The sequence below is a fragment of the Symphalangus syndactylus genome, chromosome 5, assembly GCF_028878055.3.
Source record: "Symphalangus syndactylus isolate Jambi chromosome 5, NHGRI_mSymSyn1-v2.1_pri, whole genome shotgun sequence".
In the NCBI taxonomy this organism is placed as follows: Eukaryota; Metazoa; Chordata; class Mammalia; order Primates; family Hylobatidae; genus Symphalangus; species Symphalangus syndactylus.
In genome coordinates, this window is record NC_072427.2 from 18,504,652 (window position 1) to 18,522,940 (window position 18,289).

At 47.5% G+C, this 18,289-nt stretch overlaps 1 protein-coding gene across 6 annotated transcripts in view; it reads left to right on the forward strand.

Moving 5' to 3' along the window:
• Positions 1-18,289, forward strand: part of NTRK3 (neurotrophic receptor tyrosine kinase 3) — a 561,369-nt gene that overhangs the window by 479,808 nt on the left and 63,272 nt on the right. For all 6 annotated transcript variants that reach the window (XM_055277323.2, XM_063640134.1, XM_055277325.2 and 3 more), the window contains one exon: positions 14,268-14,398. In XM_055277323.2, the coding sequence (XP_055133298.2) occupies positions 14,268-14,398 (131 nt within the window). The remainder of the gene's footprint in view (positions 1-14,267; positions 14,399-18,289) is intronic.

Below are 18,289 nucleotides of genomic sequence, written 5' to 3' on the forward strand. Positions count from 1 at the left end.
AAAAAAGACAGACACTGTGGCTGTCAGGGAATTTATGGATGCACTTATAGATGACTTTATTTATTGATCTGTTTATTTTTAGCATCCACTAAATGAAAACAGTGTAGACAGCACATCAGGTGAAAAGATGACATGGCATTTCACACACGTTAAATTAGTAACCATGGGCACTGAACAGCAAATTCCATTTCCCAAACCCTGGCCGGCTAGAAACTTTTCTGGGGGAAGTCTCTTCAATGAAACATTTATCAAGTGGTTTTGCTCTGTTGCAGATAATATTTTTTTTCCTATGACTGGTCTTCGATCCAAATATTTAATTCCTTCCTGATTTTATAACTTGGATTTCCTAACTCATTCTGCCTAAGTCACGACCTAGAGTAACTGGAGATTCACATATGTTTGCTCCAAAATCTCACAGATAAGGGGAAGTTATACAGGAGAATATCCATGTGTAATTGACACAAAACACATTTGCAGGAGGCAGGAGGTATAGCTGTCTGGTCATTCAGCCTCCATACTTTTTGTACTGAAAATGGGAAAATGAGTAAGTACTCAGAGAAGCGACATAGAGGGAAAGGGCTAGTTTCTAGGGTAAAGAGCTGATGTGGGAAACATCTCATCTCACATATATTCCAAGTTGGAATTTGTAGGACTATACAAAGACAGCCCAAGGGCTGGCCTCTCAGAGAGCTGGCAGGAGAGGGATGGCAACCCAGGCCGTGGGCCCTGCCTGAACCCTGCACAGTGGAGGCTCAAGGAGCCATTCACATCTGCCCACAGAGCCTACAATAAAGATCTATTTCAGAGAAAAAAAAGCATGCATACACACACACACACACACACACACACACACACACACACACACACACACACACACACACGCTGAAAAGGTCTGGCAGGAGCAGAGCAGCTGCAGAAGGCAGCAAAGAACAGGCTGGCAATGGAGGTCAATAACCCGCACGAAGGAGGGGCAGGTGGGCAAGGGGGCTAGGAAGAGCTCATTCCCAGGGAAAGCAGAGGAAGTGGAGTGGTCTATTCCCAAGGAGGCCACAGCATGCAGACAATGTGTAGGTATCACCATATCAAGCAGCAATCTCTTCTGAAAAAGCAGAGAGGAAACGTCCCCGAGGCTGATAAGAAAGGGGAGTTGGAGTCCTTCTGCAGAGCATGGAAGGGTGGCTCCTTTTGGGGCTCCTGAGTGTGTTTGATGTGGGTTCCTGAGGCTGATGCCCCAGAGACCTCACCTTGGTTCTTCTGGGCCATCCAAAGAGGTCCAGGCCTATCAATAAGAGGTGGCCATTCATTAGCTGCACAGGTCTAGTGATATTCAGTGAAGATTTCTCCCTTCTCTATTTTCCACTGACCGTCAGTCCCAGAAACCACTTGACCTCCAGTGTCTGGGATCTTCCCAGAGACTAGCAAGAACAAATAACACTGACATCATTGAAACCTCACACTTCTCTATGTGACTCAGTTTCTGTCAGTACCAGGAAAACGATAAAGAATCGTCTTTGGTCCAAAGCACCATCCATGTGAGTGTTGACTGATGACTTTAGCTAGGGCCCGAGAGGCAGCAAACTCGGAGCTTGGTGAACACAAATGGACCTGATCCAAGACCCCCAAGCCAGGGGAGGGATTCCAGGGGTCAGATAGGGGCACTCGTAATTCCACCAGTTCTTTTTCTTTTGTTGTTTTCTATAGAATTATAGGGTGGGAGAGGCTCAGGAGACAAGCCAGAAAACCACCGGCCAGTGCGTTTAACATCTGGTGTGGGGGAAACTCTTGGAAGTCAGCTCAGAGGATGTGGTGGGAAAACACCTGGCAGAGTGAGTGGGCTTCGACAGCGGGAAGCATGGATCCGGGATCGCGGAGGCCTTGCGGAACGAATCTGCTGGTTGCGCTGAGCTCTGGCTGCCCACGCGGAGGGCCGGCGTGGCTGGGACTCGCAGGCCCTGGCCTCCGACCTTGTTCCCCATCAGATACAGGGTGAGGGCCAGAGCGAGAGGCTTAGAGAGGGCGGCGGGGGTAGGGCAGGAAAGGCAACGGTGCCTGGCAGAAGCCCTGGCTCCGAGAGTGGGAGTGGGGAATGGGAACATATACCTTGAAAAGGGCCCAGCGTGGACTCTCGGGACTCCCGGACAGTCTCCTCAGTCTGCGGAGGGTGGGCTTCAGAGACTTCCAAAAGAGTCTGATGGAAACGGTGTCCAAATGCAGAGGTCACCTGGAAGGAGATGGTGCTGGGAATAACGGAGTGCGCACAGGGTGAGCCGGCAGCCAAGATAACTTTGTGTCACCAAGGGCTCCAAAGGAAGCCTGTGGGAGCTGGGCTGAGTTAGGGAGGGACAGGGAGCTGTCTGTCCCCGGGGCAGGGAGAGGAGGTGGGGGTTCGCAGGGAGGCTGATCACCAGCGCCCCTCTGCACACCTGAGGGAAGACAGGAAGCCCCACTGGGGCAACCAGAGCTGCCCAAGGGAGCTCCCCGCTGTGCAAGGGCAAGAGCCCTTTCATGGGGGGCACGTGTGTGTCCTAGGAGCTCACGACTAGACCGGATTTTAAGCACTTTAGGAAGAAGAGGAAAGAGGACTGTTTTCTTTCTTTCTTTCTCTTCTTTCTTTCTTTCTTTCTTTCTTTCTTTCTTTCTTTCTTTCTTTCTTTCTTCTTTCTCCTTCCTTCCTTCCTTCCTTCCTTCCTTCCTTCCTTCCTTCCTTCCTTCCTTCCTTCCCTCCCTCCCTCCCTCCCTCCCTCCTTCCCTCCCTCCTTTCTTTCTTTCTTTCTTTCTTTCTTTCTTTCTTTCTTTCTTTCTTTCTTTCTTTCTTCTTCTTTCCTCTCTCTCTCTCTCTTTCTTTCTTTCTCTTCTTTCTTTCTTTCTTTCTTTCTTTCTTTCTTTCTTTCTTTCTTTCTTCTTTCTTTCTTTCTGCTTTCTTTCTCCTTCCTTCTTTCTTTTCTTTTCTTTCTTTTGAGATGGAATCTTGCTCTGTTGCCCAGCCTGGAGTGCAGTGGCACCATCTCGGCTCACTGCAACCTCCGCCTCCCAAGTTCAAGTGATTCTCCGACCTCAGCTTCCCAAGTAGCTAGGATTACAGGTGCGTGCCACCACGCCTGGCTAATTTTTGTATTTTTAGTGGAAACGTGCTTTCACTATATTGGCCAGGCTGGTCTCAAACTCCTGACCTCAGGTGATTTACCTGCCTCAGCCTCCCAAAGTGCTAAGATTACAGGTGTGAACCACCACACCCGGCCAAGTCTTTCTTGAAGAAAGACCCTTAGGGTTAAGGACCCCACATGGGGATACTAGTTTCTACATTTCCATGGACTCTGGGCCTGCCTTCCATTCCCTTCAGAAGCAGGGCATCACCTTCTGTCTGGTGTCTGAGCCTTCTGCTTTAAGCAAGAGTAAAGTTAGGCTTTTCCACAGGAAGGCCTCCCAAGTCTCTGTGGAAGGCCTCACTGGGTGACCTGTTTATTTCCTAGGGTTCTTTGTGCATTAACTAAAATCCTTTCCATCAGTAAGTTCACTGCTGGGGGAAAGAATGAGGGTAAGCAGACTTCTTCAGGCCAGCAAGCTTTTCTTCTGGAACCTGGTGAATGTAGGAAGTCTAAGGGCTCGGCCCGTGTCCACAAATGAACTGGAATTTTATGCCTTAGTATAACTAAATTCTATCACATAAAAATTGAATGCTGGTCTTTGCCAACACCACTTACTCTCTCGAGTCAAGGTTGTTTTGAACTGGTTTTCTCTGAGTTGCCCAGGAGGTGAGCTTATGTAGGTGGCAACAAAATAAGCAGAGATGGTCCCAGGACACCTATTTTTGCATAAGAAATAGACATTCTGAGGAGAGAAAGAGAAGATCAGGAAATGATCTTACGGATAACAGGATTATTTCCCGTGTTGGGGACTGGGTTGATTTCTACTAGTGTAAGTAGGGACGGGTACCCCAGATGGAGGAAAGCTAGGACACAGATGCACAGCACGAGCTCACATGGTTGCTCAGAGGACAGTGGATGGCCAGCCTGTCCATCTGTTGGAACTATTTAATGCATTTGTGAGGATGAAGCCTGGGGATTTGGGCCAGGTTATCAGAATTCTCAAATAACAGACTAAAAACTGCCCTGAAGACATGGATACTCTATGTTAAGGCCTATTGAGCACCTACTATGTGCCTCCCAACTGTTTTAAACACCTAATCTCTTCATTTAAAGATATCAGAACTGCATGCAGTAAGCACTTTAATAAAAACAGTAACAATAATCAGGGAGAATCCTTGCAGGTTTGAGCAGAGAGCAGGTGAGAGGAAGAAATTGGCGTATTCCTTCCCAAACTTCTATGGGCATTAGCTCCTTCGACATGCTCCAAATGTATGACTGTACACATAATTTCACCGAATCCTCATGGCAAGTCACTGAGGTGGATATTTTCTTAATTTCGCTCATGAAAACAACATTTGAGACTGGTTTAGTAAATTGCCAAATGCGGCCTCTGAGGCTGTGTCCTTGAGAGTGAATTTATACCCAGTTCTACCTCATTCCAAAGCCTTGTTCTTCCTCAGTCCCCTTACTCTGATCCTGGTGTTTGTTCCCAAGGTCCCCTTCCTGTCCTTTCTTCTTTTCTTTGTGTCTGTTGTATTTTGGGGGGTGCTGCTGCCTCTCTTATACAGATCAAATAATGCTCTTTCTCCCTCTCCTGCCTGAAGCAGCTCAGTTTTATCTTGGACCCATGGTTGTGGGTAGTTGTCAAGGCCAATGGTGTGTCCTGTGAATGGGTGACTGGGATCCTCTGGTCTCCCCTTCTATGGTTCACCCTGTGGTCCTCACAGGTGTTTCTCTTCCTGACCTCAAGACTTTCAGCGTGGAGCTGCATCTCTTGGCTCCAGTGCCCTGCAGCCTATGTCTTGGCCCAGAGTTCTGGCGCTGGAAGGGACAGCCTTTAGCACATTGTGCTCTGTGTGTTCTGGTGAGAACATGACATCACAGGGAGGGCTTGGGGGACAGAGTCAGATGCCAGGAATGAGAGGCCAAGGCAGCATTCCTGGGTAGTAGCTGGAAAGGAAGGGCCTCTGGGGAGATTGAGAGGTGGGATGTGACCCTCATATGGGCACTTTGAAGAGGGTTTGTCGCTGTCAAACCAGAAGAGGCAGAGGAAGGAGGGGGCCCAGCAAGTTGTTGGAGGGACAGATTCTCAGTCGGAGCCTGAGATTCATCTTTCCGCACCTAACTTCTCAATTCCAGATGGCTCTCCTTAGGGAGTTCTTTTTCTCTTTATTCTTGGCTCGAGCAGTCACTGCTTAATGAGAGCCAGAGGTACTCTTGCCACAGGAAAGGACCAGGAAGTGGGTATGAAAGGGCAGGCGTACTGTGGTTAGGGAGGCTGATGTTGGGAGCCTGGGTGTTGGTTGGTGTCTGAGCTCATGGCGGTGGAGCACAGTGGGGTAGCACTGGGGAGCAGGGACACTTCCGAACTTCAGCCTCAGCTTCTGAACTTCTTGTGTCAGGAAACGTGAGCTGGAAATTGCCCCAGAACAGACAGTCCTCTGCTGATCCTCTCTCTTCACTGCTTCCAGAAACAGCAGGGTGTCTTATTTATATGTTCATCTTGGTGGGAACACACTGTCTCGGTGTCCTAGACCGCTGCCTCTAGCCGAAGGGTGCACACGTGCCCCAGAGTGGGACCTGCTGTTCGCTGAGCTTCTTCAGAGCTGACCACGGAGGCACTTTGTTTAGAAGTCTGGGGAGCCAGACACTGAGGGTTAGGATGTGGGTCTCTGTACTTTCCTGGTTCAATACGATCTTGGTTCCTCGGGCCATTCTCAGAGCCAGGACATAAATAAGTCTGTTCTTAGGAACTTCCTGGCTCTTTTCCCATTCTCACTCATCTTTCCTTTCTTTTTGCCACTCCCCCAGATTCCCTTCTTCCTCCCTCTTTGCAGTGTTTTCCCTGCTAAAGTTTCTAGCAGTGCTTCAAGGGGAGTTTTAATTTATTTGCCCATTCATCATATAGTTAGTGGGTACCTACTTGGTCTCAGGCCCTGTGCTAGGCCCAGCCTATGAACTTGAGCAACACATGCCTTTTGACTTTTGGCCTTTTGACTTGTGCAACTGCCAGCACCCTTCAAAGCCTTTTGCAAAGATGTCAAACTCTGAAAAGAATGTGTGAGGGAAGACCTAATCCAGAGAAGGCCTAGGGATGAGGCATGGACTGGCCAGCAGAAAGATCCAGGTTCTTATTCTTAGGTAAAAAATCCTGAGCCAACCTGGCCCCAGGGCAGCAACAGCAACAATCAGGGCTGGTGGTCATTCAACCTGGAATCCATTCCCTAGTCATTGTTACCCCATTTGACTAATCATTTTTATTTTTTATTTTATTTATTTATTTTTGAGATGGAGTCTTGCTCTGTCGCCCAGGCTGGAGTGCAGAGGCGCAATCTCAGCTCACGGCAACCTCCACCTCCCAGGTTCAAGCGACTCTCCTGCTTCAGCCTCCCAAGTAGCTGGGATTATAAGCACATGGCACTGAGCGTGGATAATTTTTGTATTTTTAGCAGAGATGGGGTTTCACCGTGTTGGCCAGGCTGGTCTTGGACTCCTGACCTCAAGTGATCCACCCGCCTCGGCCTCTGAAAGTGCTGGGATTACAGGCGTGAGCCACCGCACCTGGCCTTGATTAATAATTTTTAAATTCTAGACCTTTAAAAAAATTCTGCAGAGTTTTTCTCTCAGATCTCCAGCCTTCAAAATGTCTTCTCTTAGAAAGGTCCTTTGCAGGAAACCAGGAGATCCTCTTTTTTCTCCTAATCTATAAATCACCCAGGGATGGCTCTGCAGGAGTGGTGGTTTGAATAGTTTAGCCATGCTCTACTCTTCTGTCCAGGTGGAGAACTGACTGGGTTGGCTGGAGACCCCTACAAAGGGCCTGTAGCTGGCCAGGGCACATGGTTGCCTGGCTATGCTCTTACGCAATACCTTATGCAATTAGCTCCTCTTGCTTGCCATTCATAGAAGGCGTGAGGTGAGACCCAGCCAGGAGACCAGGAGAAAGTGTGAGGGCAGTTCTTTGAGGGCTGGCAGAAATTTGTATCTTGAGCTCAGGCAGGGCCCTGCCCTCTTGGTGGTCTCCTTCCCCCTCAAAGCTTCAAAGCTGGCCCTCTGTCTCCCTCCTGCCACTTCAAACACCCAGAGATGGGGCTCCAGGAATGTTATTCTTTTCCATTTAAAGACATTCCATTTCATGTGTAATTGAATATGTGGTATTGAATTAATGTTTTCTTCTGAGCCTTTTTGGCAGCCAGAGACCCTAGGGTCTGGTTAGTGCAGAGAAAACACACGCTTCTCACAGATCCTCCCTTCCTCTCCCTGTTTCCTCTTCCCTCTTCTCCTGCCAAGAATCTCCCTCCTCCCTCCTGCGTGTAGTCACACTCAGGACTCACCTTGTAATGGGTGAGCCTGAGGTCCTGGAAACTCTGTTTCCAGGTGGGGCAGCAAGGTCTTGGATTTCTGCATTCTGGTGCTGGCTTTATCTTCAAATGTCATCTTGGTGGCTCACATTGAGCTTAGGTGGTGGCAATCAAGGGTAGCAAGAATAGGTTCCAGGATGAAGTGACACACTGTCTCTTTACAGATGTTATTGGTTTCTACCAAGTACAGATGCCAGTGCAGAAAGCAGAGCCTCTCTCTGAAGTAGGGGTTGCAGGGGTTGAAGGGGGCTGTCATGATTAAAGGATGTCAAGGTGGCACAGTCTGCTCAGCCCAGCCTTTCGAGTCCCACAGGACACCTCTAACAGCTAGGGGATCTTGGGCAAGTTACTTAACCACCTTGAGCTTCAGCCCCCTCATCTGTAGCACGGGGACAGCAACATATTGTGTTTAAGAAAGTTGTAGGGCCAGGCAAGGTGGCTCACGCCTGTAATCCTAGCACTTTGGGAGGCTGAGGCGGGTGAATCACCTGAGGTCAGGAGTTTGAGACCAGCCTGGCCAACATGGTGAAATGCCATCTCTACTAAATGTACAAAAATTCACCAGGTGTGGTGGCATGCACCTGAAATCCCAGCTACTCAGGAGGCTGAGGCAGAATTGCTTGAACTTGGGAGGCAGAGGTTGCAGTGAGCCCAGATTGCGCCACTGCACTCCAGCCTGGGCGATAGAGTGAGACTCCATCTCAAAAACAAAAAAACAAAAAAACAAAACCACAAAAGACAGAGCTGTAAAGATATCATATGCTCAGCCTGGTATCTGGCTCAGGATAAGTGCTCAATTGATGGCAGTTATTTTTATTATTAATAAGGGCACAAAGGGATAGCAATAAGCTAAAGGGGCAGTGCAGAGCGAGATGGAATCCACAAGGGAAAGATCTGGGAGGTCTCAGTGATGAGGACAGGAACTAGTTAGGAACTGAGTATCAACATGAGCCAGGGAAGAGGGGAGGGCAGGATGGTTAGGAGCTCCCACCAGGGGCCAGCCCTCAGGGCTGCTGGCGGTGGCAGGGGACTGCTTCTGAGGCTCTTAAGTCAACACCTTCAGAGAAGGACTGTCTCAGTCCTGTCCACACACATGGTCCCCAAGATAATAATTAGCCAAAGCACTGAGGTGGCAAACAAGTTTCTGTTAAGGCAATCTGAGTGTGACTGAGCGCACACACTCACCTTTGGGGACCAAATTTGCTGCTTGGCATACAGCAGGATAACTGTTATTTATAACCACTGACCCTGGGAAATCAGGTTCCTCTCTACTGATCAATACCAATCTTGAGTAGGTGGCTGTCTCTGCCTTTTGATGTCTTTATTCCACTGTCTGACCAACCTCCTCCCGCAAACTGTTTTGGCCTCTGAAGGAGGAGGAGGTCAGGCATGGTGGTGGCAGCCGTAGACAGAGCTGGTGACCTCTGAGCCAGGGCCAGCTTACTCCTGGGCAAGCTTGTGCTATTTTATTTTAGGAGAAAATCATCATCCTTCTCCACATTTCTTTCCAAGCCACAATTTTATTTGCAAGATGGGTGTTGAGCTCTTAGTTGAAATGAAAATTGGAAAGGAAAGAAAAACATCTGTTAAATGTCTAATATATTTTGGATATTTTATATCATCTTTATTATCTAAAAATTTTAAATCATCCTCTCAACAGTTCTGCCAAGTCCCATGTTCTGCCATGTTCCCATTCTACAGATAAGGAACTAGAGGCGTGGAGAGGATAGGTTTCAATTAGTAAGTAAGAGGGTCAGGATTTCAATAGAGATCTGTTTTTATTGTTTGTTTGTTTGTTTTCCAGTCTTCACTCTTTCAGCAGTGCCATTTGGGGCAGATTTTTTGTTCTCTCTTCCTCCCTGGTCAGCAGGGCTGAGCAGTTTATGCCTGCCACCTCCCTGCCCTCATTCTCCCAGAACAGGGAGGTGAAGCTGACAGTGGTCACCTCTGTGTCCAGCAATGTCAGTGTATCCAGCAGCTCTGTGTATACCTCCCCTCCCGCCCCACAGGGCAGCCAAGGCGAACAGAGGTAGGATGAGGGATAACCCCTGCCTGCCCACTGACCTCTCAGGGCTCTGAGGTTTTCTGTCCAGAGGTGACCAGTGACCTCAATGGATTAGAGATTCTGCTCTAGGTCACGCTTGCTGCAGGCCTGGAAGACCTCCCAGAAGTGAATCCCACACATATGGAATAGTTATCTTGGTCCCCACTACAGAGAAAGAATTCTTGGAGCAGCCACTAAAACACAGAAATCTTGATTCTGTTCTTGTGTCAGATGAACCGGTTGTCCCGTGGGAAAAAGAAGATCTACAGGTGGCTTCCTCTGGTGGAACCCATTTGGTGGCTGTCTCACAAAAAGGAATTAGGGAAAAGCCAGGCCAGAAGGTCCCAGGAACTCTTTTAATTTCCCAAAGAACCCTTCCCATTACATAGCAGCCCCCTGCTTTCTCCAGCAGCCCCTTTTTTGTTGGAGATTGGGAGGTCTTCCCACGGCCTGGGGTGTTCATCCCCCTCCCTGCCTCCCCTTCCAGTGTCTCCATGTCTGAGCCTTGTGACCCAGACTCTGCTGGGCCAGCCAGCCAGGCAGTAAAAGGAGATTGATGCCCTCTCCTCTTAGGAAAATCCATCACTTTTTGGCGTGTGGGTCAGATAGCTTCACCAGAGGCAGCTCTGAACAGCACTGTGTGAGCTAAAAGCATGCAGAAGCAGAGACCCAAATAGACACGTAGACGTCAGAAGTGAAATGGCTCACTCCAGTCATTCCCCAGGGCCTGAGCAGAGGCCGTTCCTCCCGCACTCTGTCCCCAGATATACTCTTCTCCCCAGGGCTTTGTCTGTTCTGTAAGGCTTCCAGCGGGGGCTCCTGCCCTTGCCCTTGGGAAGATGCTGTCATAGAATTCCAGGATGAGCAGAGTGAGGGAAAGTTGAGTAGTGGAAGATGGAGGGTTAAGCATCTGTGGACTGGATCATTTTAGTGGCCATAAAGCTGGGAAGACAGAGCGAAGGCAGCCTAAGGTAAAGGAAAGAACATGGGTTTGGGAGTCATAAACAAGAGTCCTTCTTTGGCCGCATTTTACCTCTGTGAATTTGTCAAGTTACCCCCTGCCTCTGTTTTCTCATCTGTGAAAGGGGTGTGATAACACTTATCTCTCAGTCTCTCAGGGTTATGATGAGAATCAAGTGTTGAACACACAGTAGGTGTTGAATACATAGGGTGCAAGTTAATTCCCTTTGCCCTACTGTTTCCTCGGTAAGTTCAGTGAAAGAAGCTGCTCATATGGTATTCTGGAGTCTCCAGTCTTGTTGATGCATGGGGTTGTCCACATGGAAGTGATTTGCCTTATGTGTTTGGCCCAAATCCAGCCAGTCTCTGCCAAAGCTCCCTGGTTACCTTGTGGAGCTTCTTATCCTCATGACGAGGAACCAGTCCTCTCCTGGGGGAGAATTTGTGGTCGAATAAAATCTGTGCTTATCTTCCATTCCTCCTTCAGCTCCTTCCCAGCACACACCACCCTACCCAGGGCTAAGGACAGGTGTTGGTTTCAGAATTCTTTCACCCTGAAGACAAGAAGAATGAGCCAAGGCTATTTTCTTCTGAGCACCTAAGTATTTCCACATCCCGGAAAAAGGCCCATTTGCACATTTGGGGAAGACACTTTTGCCCCCAGAGGCTTCTGCTTGGGCTTTTTCATGTGCTCGCAGAGAGCAGATGAGCTTCCAGTAATATGGTCACTTGCCCTCTGCGACCTTCAAGGCTCACAGCTGTCACAGCTTCCCCACTCCTGCAGCCAAGGGTTTGCAGCTGCTGCCAGGCCCTCCTGGGATGTTGAGGGAGGGCTGAGAAACCACTCCCTGGATGCCGCTCCCACTTGGCTTGTCTGAATCTCTCAGGGGTTGTGATTCTTGCTGCTGAGGGAGGGAGAGGAGAAGGATGGGTTCCAAGATGTGGCCGAGGCACAGCAGCTGAAAAACAGAGTCTGGTTCTCTTTAAAGCTCCTCCATTCCCATTTTGCACTAATGATAGCTGGGAGTGAGTGTTCTGAGTGGAGCTGGTGAGGTCTCCCAGCCCAGAGTTGGACTTAGGGACCCAGAAAAATCTATAATATTGTTTTGCCTTTGTAGAGATGTTTCTAGAAAATAAGAAGGCCAGAGAGGCATGATCTGCATTGCATGGATAGTAGTTGGGCCTCTGAGAAGGGACTTGACTCAATCTAGGCCACACAGCTAGGGAGGGAAGGAGGACCTTGGAGCTAAGCCCAGGACATCTCACCTTCTCCTGGGCTTCTGGAAGTGAGGTATGGCTAAACTGTGTGTGAGCATGGTACTTGTTTAGGCCAAGTTGTAAAGGTAAACTTCTTCAGCTGGCTAATTTCCCACCCCACCAAAGAAGCCGCGTTCCAGTGATTCTCAAAGTGTGGTTCCTGCACCAGCAGCACCTGGGAACTTAGAAATGCATCTTCTCAGGCCTGAACCTGGACCTACTAGATTGGAATCCCTGGTGGAGGAGCCCAGCAATCTGCTGTAACAAGCCATCTAGGTGATTTTGGCACATTCTCAAGTTCTCCTATTACAATGCAGAGGGAAGGTGGGATTGGGGTGGAGTCTGGGGCCAAACGGGGCTCTTCCCCAAGTAACTTGGCAACCCTGCCGTGTCCTGATGCTCTGAGTCCCATGCCCAGCTCAGTCACCAGGTGGGGGATGCCTGACTTGGCCCTCGTTTCTCCTTTTTGTAAAATGATATCAATAATAATGAAAATGCCAAAACACAGCCTACATTTTGGAGGACTTAAAGGTTTACAAACTTCCATACTCAGGTAATAGGTAAGTTAAACTCGTACTATTCTCCCCATACCCATTTTACAGGTGAGAAATCTGAGACCCAAGATTTCATTGTTGTTGTTGTTCTGTGAGGTGCACAGGCTCTTGGAGGATCCGGGTCTTGAAGCAAGCACCTGTGGCTTCCCAGGCATTCCCAATCCCGGCGTGTTCAGAGATGTGGGCTTGACATTGTACAGCTGCCATCGTGAGCAGGCCATGCCAGGACACTTACCTTGCAGAACCTGTGTGTCATCCCTAGTCACCTGGGAATGATTAGGTAGCAGGAACAGGTGGCGTCCCGAGAGAGGGCCTGACTTTCTATTTTCTTGCAGTGGGAGACTCTTTAGCCTTGCCCTCCAAGGTCAACAAATACCATTCCTCAGAGGCTGAGAACCAGAGACAGAAAGTGTGAAGAAGGGAACCAATTTTAATCCCCTCCCTGTAAAGACTGGGGCATAGCCCTGCAGTGCGTAGCAGCCACATTGCAGCCTGTGGCTTGGGAGGAGCAGTTGCCAGCAGGTCTGTCCTGCGGGGAGGAGACAATAATAGTCTGTAAAGGCTTCCTCCCACAAATCCTTACTAGGCAGATCATCTGCGACACTGGGGATACCAAGGACTCTGATGGGGGGAAAAAAGATTCCTGTAGTTTATTCTTGAAGGAATCCCCAAACCAACAAAACACTACCCCAAGGCTTCCAGCCATGCCCCTCCGTTCCTATTATGTCTCCTCATTTACGGGGATGGTCTGCCATGGCCCAGGATCTGCAGCTTTCATTTCTCGACAAAGTCACTTGGGATAATGCGCTTTGTGGCTCTGCAGTGCTCTTCACAATGTGAATACAGGTATTTAATGGGCTTCTGCCTGTTGAACAATTAATGTAAAGGTCAGTGAGTAATCTCTGGTTTGTTCCTTTCATCGTCAGCCCACTGTTTGTACAACTCCTTCGTAGCTTTCTTTCCAAATAGGTGGGAGGGCTGAGGTCACAGCTCTGCTTTCTCCAGGCAGACAGACCTTAATTAGGTTGCTAAATTAGCAGAGGCAGGGGCAACCCTTCTCTCTGCACACACCCTCGTTCTTGGATGGACTCTGAACTTTCCTTCTGTGATCTCATTGGTCTTTCTCTCTTTCAGAGAAGGGTTGGCCAAGTAGGGCTTTCCCCCAGATAATCTTAGCTACCCCTTAGTAGTCTCTGTCAGGAACCAGGCACTGTGATGGGGTCACTACACCCTTTATGTTACCACAAAACCCAGTGTGTCTTTGTGTGTGTGTGTGTTTGTGTGTATGTGTATGTGTGTGTGCATGCGTGTGTCTATGTCTTCTACGTCTTTACTTTGTCCTCAGCACTGGGCCAAGCTCTTTATATGGATTATCTCATTTAATCTTCACAAGAATTCAGCAAGGAAGTTGTTCTTGTTAATCCCATTTTACAGATGAGAAAATGGAGGCTCTGGAGCTAAATAACTTTCCCAAGCTCAAAAAACTAGTAATGGAGTGGACCCAGGATTCCAACCTGATTCTCGATTGTACCCTGGAAAATTTGCTTTTCAAAGTGTGACCAACAGCAGATGGACATGACCTGGGAGTTTGTTAGAAATATAGATTCTCAGACCCACTGGATTAGAATCTTCATTTTGACAAGATTCCCGGGGGATTCATGTGCACAAAACAGTGGAGACTGCTTTGTGCTATCTCCAACAACTCTGGCCAATTAATATTAGAATCCTGTGCACTAACTAGTAACTCCATATGCCAGCAGAGGCTGCTGCGGTTTGGAGGGGTTAGGGGTTATTCAGGGACAGCATTGAGATTTGATTCTGGCCAATACTCTCAAACCACAGAGGGATGTCAGTTTTTATGCTAAAGTTGGGGTGCTAGAGTTTGCCTTTGCCTGCTGTGGGCTCAGAACCAAGTTCTCCAGTCTAGACCTCTGTACTCTTCTGTCTCCCTGTGTCACCAAACGAGGACTGATTTGCTGCCCTCCTCTTTGTCCCCATCCTACAGATGTGCAGCACATTAAGAGGAGAGACATCGTGTTGAAGCGAGAACTGGGTGAGGGAGCCTTTGGAAAGGTCTTCCTGGCCGAGTGCTACAACCTCAGCCCGACCAAGGACAAGATGCTTGTGGCTGTGAAGGTAAACCCCAGAGGCATGCCGGCACCAGGAGGAGGGCTGGCTGAGAGCCCAGGGAGGGAAGGAAGAGGCTCACTCCATTTGAGAAGATAGTGCTCAATTCGCTTTCTCAGATGCAATCAAAGGACTTTGCTCCAAGGTCAATGAAGTTTCCTAGGGACCAAAACAACTTCCTTTGGCTTCCAAGGTCAAGGGCTGCAGCACTTAAGGGGGCTATGCCTAGGGAGCAAGTTTATTCTTGTAAATGACCCTGGTCCTTTTTTGGTGGCCCTGTGGTTACCTCTGTCCCGGGGCTGGCCCTCCACACTCCACCCTTCACCATGTAGTGGCTTTACAGGACGTGCGTCTGTGCCTGGAAAGTCACATGGCCATTTCTTAGGAGTTGAGCTGTTGTAGAGTGGGCTGATTAAGGAGGACTGGGTAACCACTTCCCACGGGCACAGACGTCACTAAGAATAGAAGATGTTGAGGGAGGGGGGTGCAGCAGGGAGGCAGGGGGTTAGCACTGGGAGAATAGTGAGTGAAGTTGGAGAAATTCTTAGGTACTTCCCATGGGTTTCAGGTTCAGACCCCAGGGGGCAGCATGCCTGGGAGAAACTTCCTCCGGGCAGCTGCTAGAGGGCTCCCTTAACCACAGGGCTTCTGTGTTGCCGAGACACATGGCAGATTTGCAGCAGGAGCTGAATTGCTTGGGGTAGGAGAGAAGGGGCTTTGCTGTGACCAGTTGTCCTTCCAGACTCTTCCACCCAGCAGTCAACAGCTTCTCTTTGTAAACCAATATTGGACAAATCTTTGAACATGGTTAACATAAAAAGAGTCAAGTAGCCTCATGGAGGCATGCACAGATCTCTGGAGCCCTTCTCTGGAGTCCGGAGTGGCTTCACTGGGTGCAGTGAGCAGGCTTCTGAGGCCAGTGTAGAGTCTGCAATGTCCTGAGATGTGGACTGACCAATGCCAGAGATATGGCTCCCTGTGAAGACATTCACCCAGACCTCAAAATGGTCCCATCCTTAGCATTGAGGGATCACAAATGCATTTCTTGTTTCTGCAACTTTTGGATCTCTGTATTCATATTCTTGTGTATCTACAGATTGTTTCTGTCCACAGAGGGCAAATAGCCTCAAAGAATGAAGGCAATACAGTGCAGGCATAGCATGGGCATCAAAGAGCCTGGGTGCAAATCCCAGTTCCACCACTGATAAGTTGTGGGACCTTTCACGAAACACTCAACTTCTTTGGGCCTCAATTTCCTTATCTGTATAATAGCAATAATAATATCCCCTCCTTAGAATGTTGGGGATTAAATTACATAATGTGTCTAAAATTCTTAATGAACTGCTTGGGGCTTTTTATTGAGTAAAGACTCAATAAAAAGTAGTTGGCATTTGTTTCTATCATTATCATTGTCATTGATGTTGATATTACTGAATGTGCTTACATACATGACGTATGAGCTGCCAAGCTTGCATTGACTATCTAGAATAGGAGTCACCAAACTTTTTCTCTAAAGGTAAATATTTTAGACTTTGAGGGCCTTATAACTCTCCATTGCAACTCTGCCCGTGTTGTTGGAAAGCAGCATATAACAATACATTCACTAATGAGGGCGGCTGTTTTCCAATAACCTTTTTTATTACCAAAATAAGCATAGTTTGCTGACCTCTGCTCTAGAAAATAATAAGAGTACTGCATCCTAAAAGGCTAATGATTATTATTGCTGTACATCCTCTAAATAAACTTGCTCAGTGTGTCTGCATAGACATGAGATGGTCAGATGAACAAGATTTCTAATATTGACCCTAAACTTAGGATCTGCACTGCCCTGGCATTTTTAAGATATAGGATGACACTAATCCACGGGGTGTTCTGGCATCCATCTGGGAACTGGAGAATGAACTGAACATTTTTGCACTTTCAGCAGAGAATGAAATGATGGCTGAAAACCCTGGGAAATGTTTTCCCCAGTGGTCTGGCATTAAGGGGAGTACCCAGACCGAGTAATGCAGAAAATGTGTTTCTGTTTCCATCCTTTTAAAAGGATTTCCTTCTTTCCTTGGATCTCGAGGAGATGAACCGTCTGGGATTTTACACCTGTGTCACTCAGTGGATCTGCCTAGTGGTCAGCCTGGAAAAGATGCCTATCTCCTCCAGAGAACAGCTTGGAAGTGGTGTTTCCTGCTTCCTCCCCTCCTTAGATTCCACTTCTTTCTGCAAGACCCTTCCTTTTGAGTTAGTTCTCATGTTGATGCAGAGTAATTTTGTACTTCTAGAGAACACATACAAGTATAACCCAAAATAAAGTTTTCCCAAATCAATTGGCAAGAATGTTTTGCCCAGTAGTTGCTGTGGTACAAACAAAGAAGCAGAAACCACAGCCTATTTCTAAGGTGCTTACAGACTGCTGGGGAGAGGGAGCAGCATTGTACAGGACATAATCTGCATATATGTGTGGTATAAGTGTGACATTAAAATAACATCATGCATGAGACTGTTAAATAAGTGGTGCCACTCTGAAATCATCATTAGACAAATAGAACATTTACACAGCATTCAAACCCAGTCAACCCCCTTCCTTTGCAGAGGAGGGAATGAGATCCTTCTCCCCATTTTTCCTTTTTTTTTCTTCTCTGTCATTTCATACTCTGTCCCAGGTGAACCTCAGTGGTCTTCTAATTCATGAATTCTTCATGTGGTTTTATCTGGTCTAGAGCTTTTCCTGTCTGTGGAGGTTTTTGCTTTTGCTTCAATGACCGTATGTTTTATTTCCAAGATATCTAATCGGTTCTTAATTTTGTTACCTTAATTTTATTTCTCCCTCTTCTTGTGGCATGCCTTCTTGTTTTCTTTAGAAAATGTATTTCTTCACTCCTTTTGAGCATTTACTTATTTAAAAATCTTTTTGAGCCATTCTAATAAAATTGATTTATCTTCAGGAAATTTATGTCCTGATTTTTGATAATATTAGTTATTTGGATTTAGCATTGTATTTCTTCCTGCCCAGCACCCCTGGGCAGCTTTTGGGTTCCTTTTGGCTTGAAGGGTGTTTTGATTTTTGTTTTGAGTATTCACAATTTCCAGTTTCAATTACTTTAAATTGAAGCAGGAGCTTAAAACATTGGTGAAACAATCTGAGTGCAGAATCTCAGATTTTTACTATTTTCCCAATGTTTTTACGCTTTTTCCTTCCACTCTTAACAGTATTTTTAACCACTGACCTTTAGCAGGTTTTTTAAAAGCATTCATCCTAGCTTCCATGAAAACTCCCCAATCTACACTCATATTTCATTGGTTTCTAGAATATTTCATTACATTAAGTAATTATATTAGCAGGTTTAGTTGTCATGAATGAGTTTGGGAACAATCACAGATGACTCTTGGTAAGCCCCTCTGTGGGACAGAAGTATCTCCCTGGGTATCCAACTTGCAGGGAGCGTTCAGGATCTCATGTTCTGCAGAGGTCATAAGCAGTGCCAGCTAATCTGGGCTGTCATGTAGACACAGCTCAGTGGAGAGTTTTCTGGCTAAAGGAGCAGGAAAGGCCCTGGGGCAGAGGAAATCTTGGAGGGTACGGAAAGGCCATGAGACCGAAGTGTAATAAATGAGGCAGGAAGAGTGTGCGAGGACAGGAGGCAAAGAGAGATGGGGAGACCAGACCTTATAGAGTCCATGACTATGTTAAGGAGTTTGGACTTTATACTACAAACACTGGGAAACCAATGACCAGTTTTAAGCCAGGAAGACAGGTGAGAGAGAGGCACCCCTGTATGTAATAACTACCCATCTTCTTTCCTGGTAGAGCTGTGTGAGACTCTCACCCAGAGGAAGTGGCAGTGGATTTTGAGTCACTAAAAGAAAGATGATTTTATAATGAAAGGAGGTTGATTGGCGTGCGTG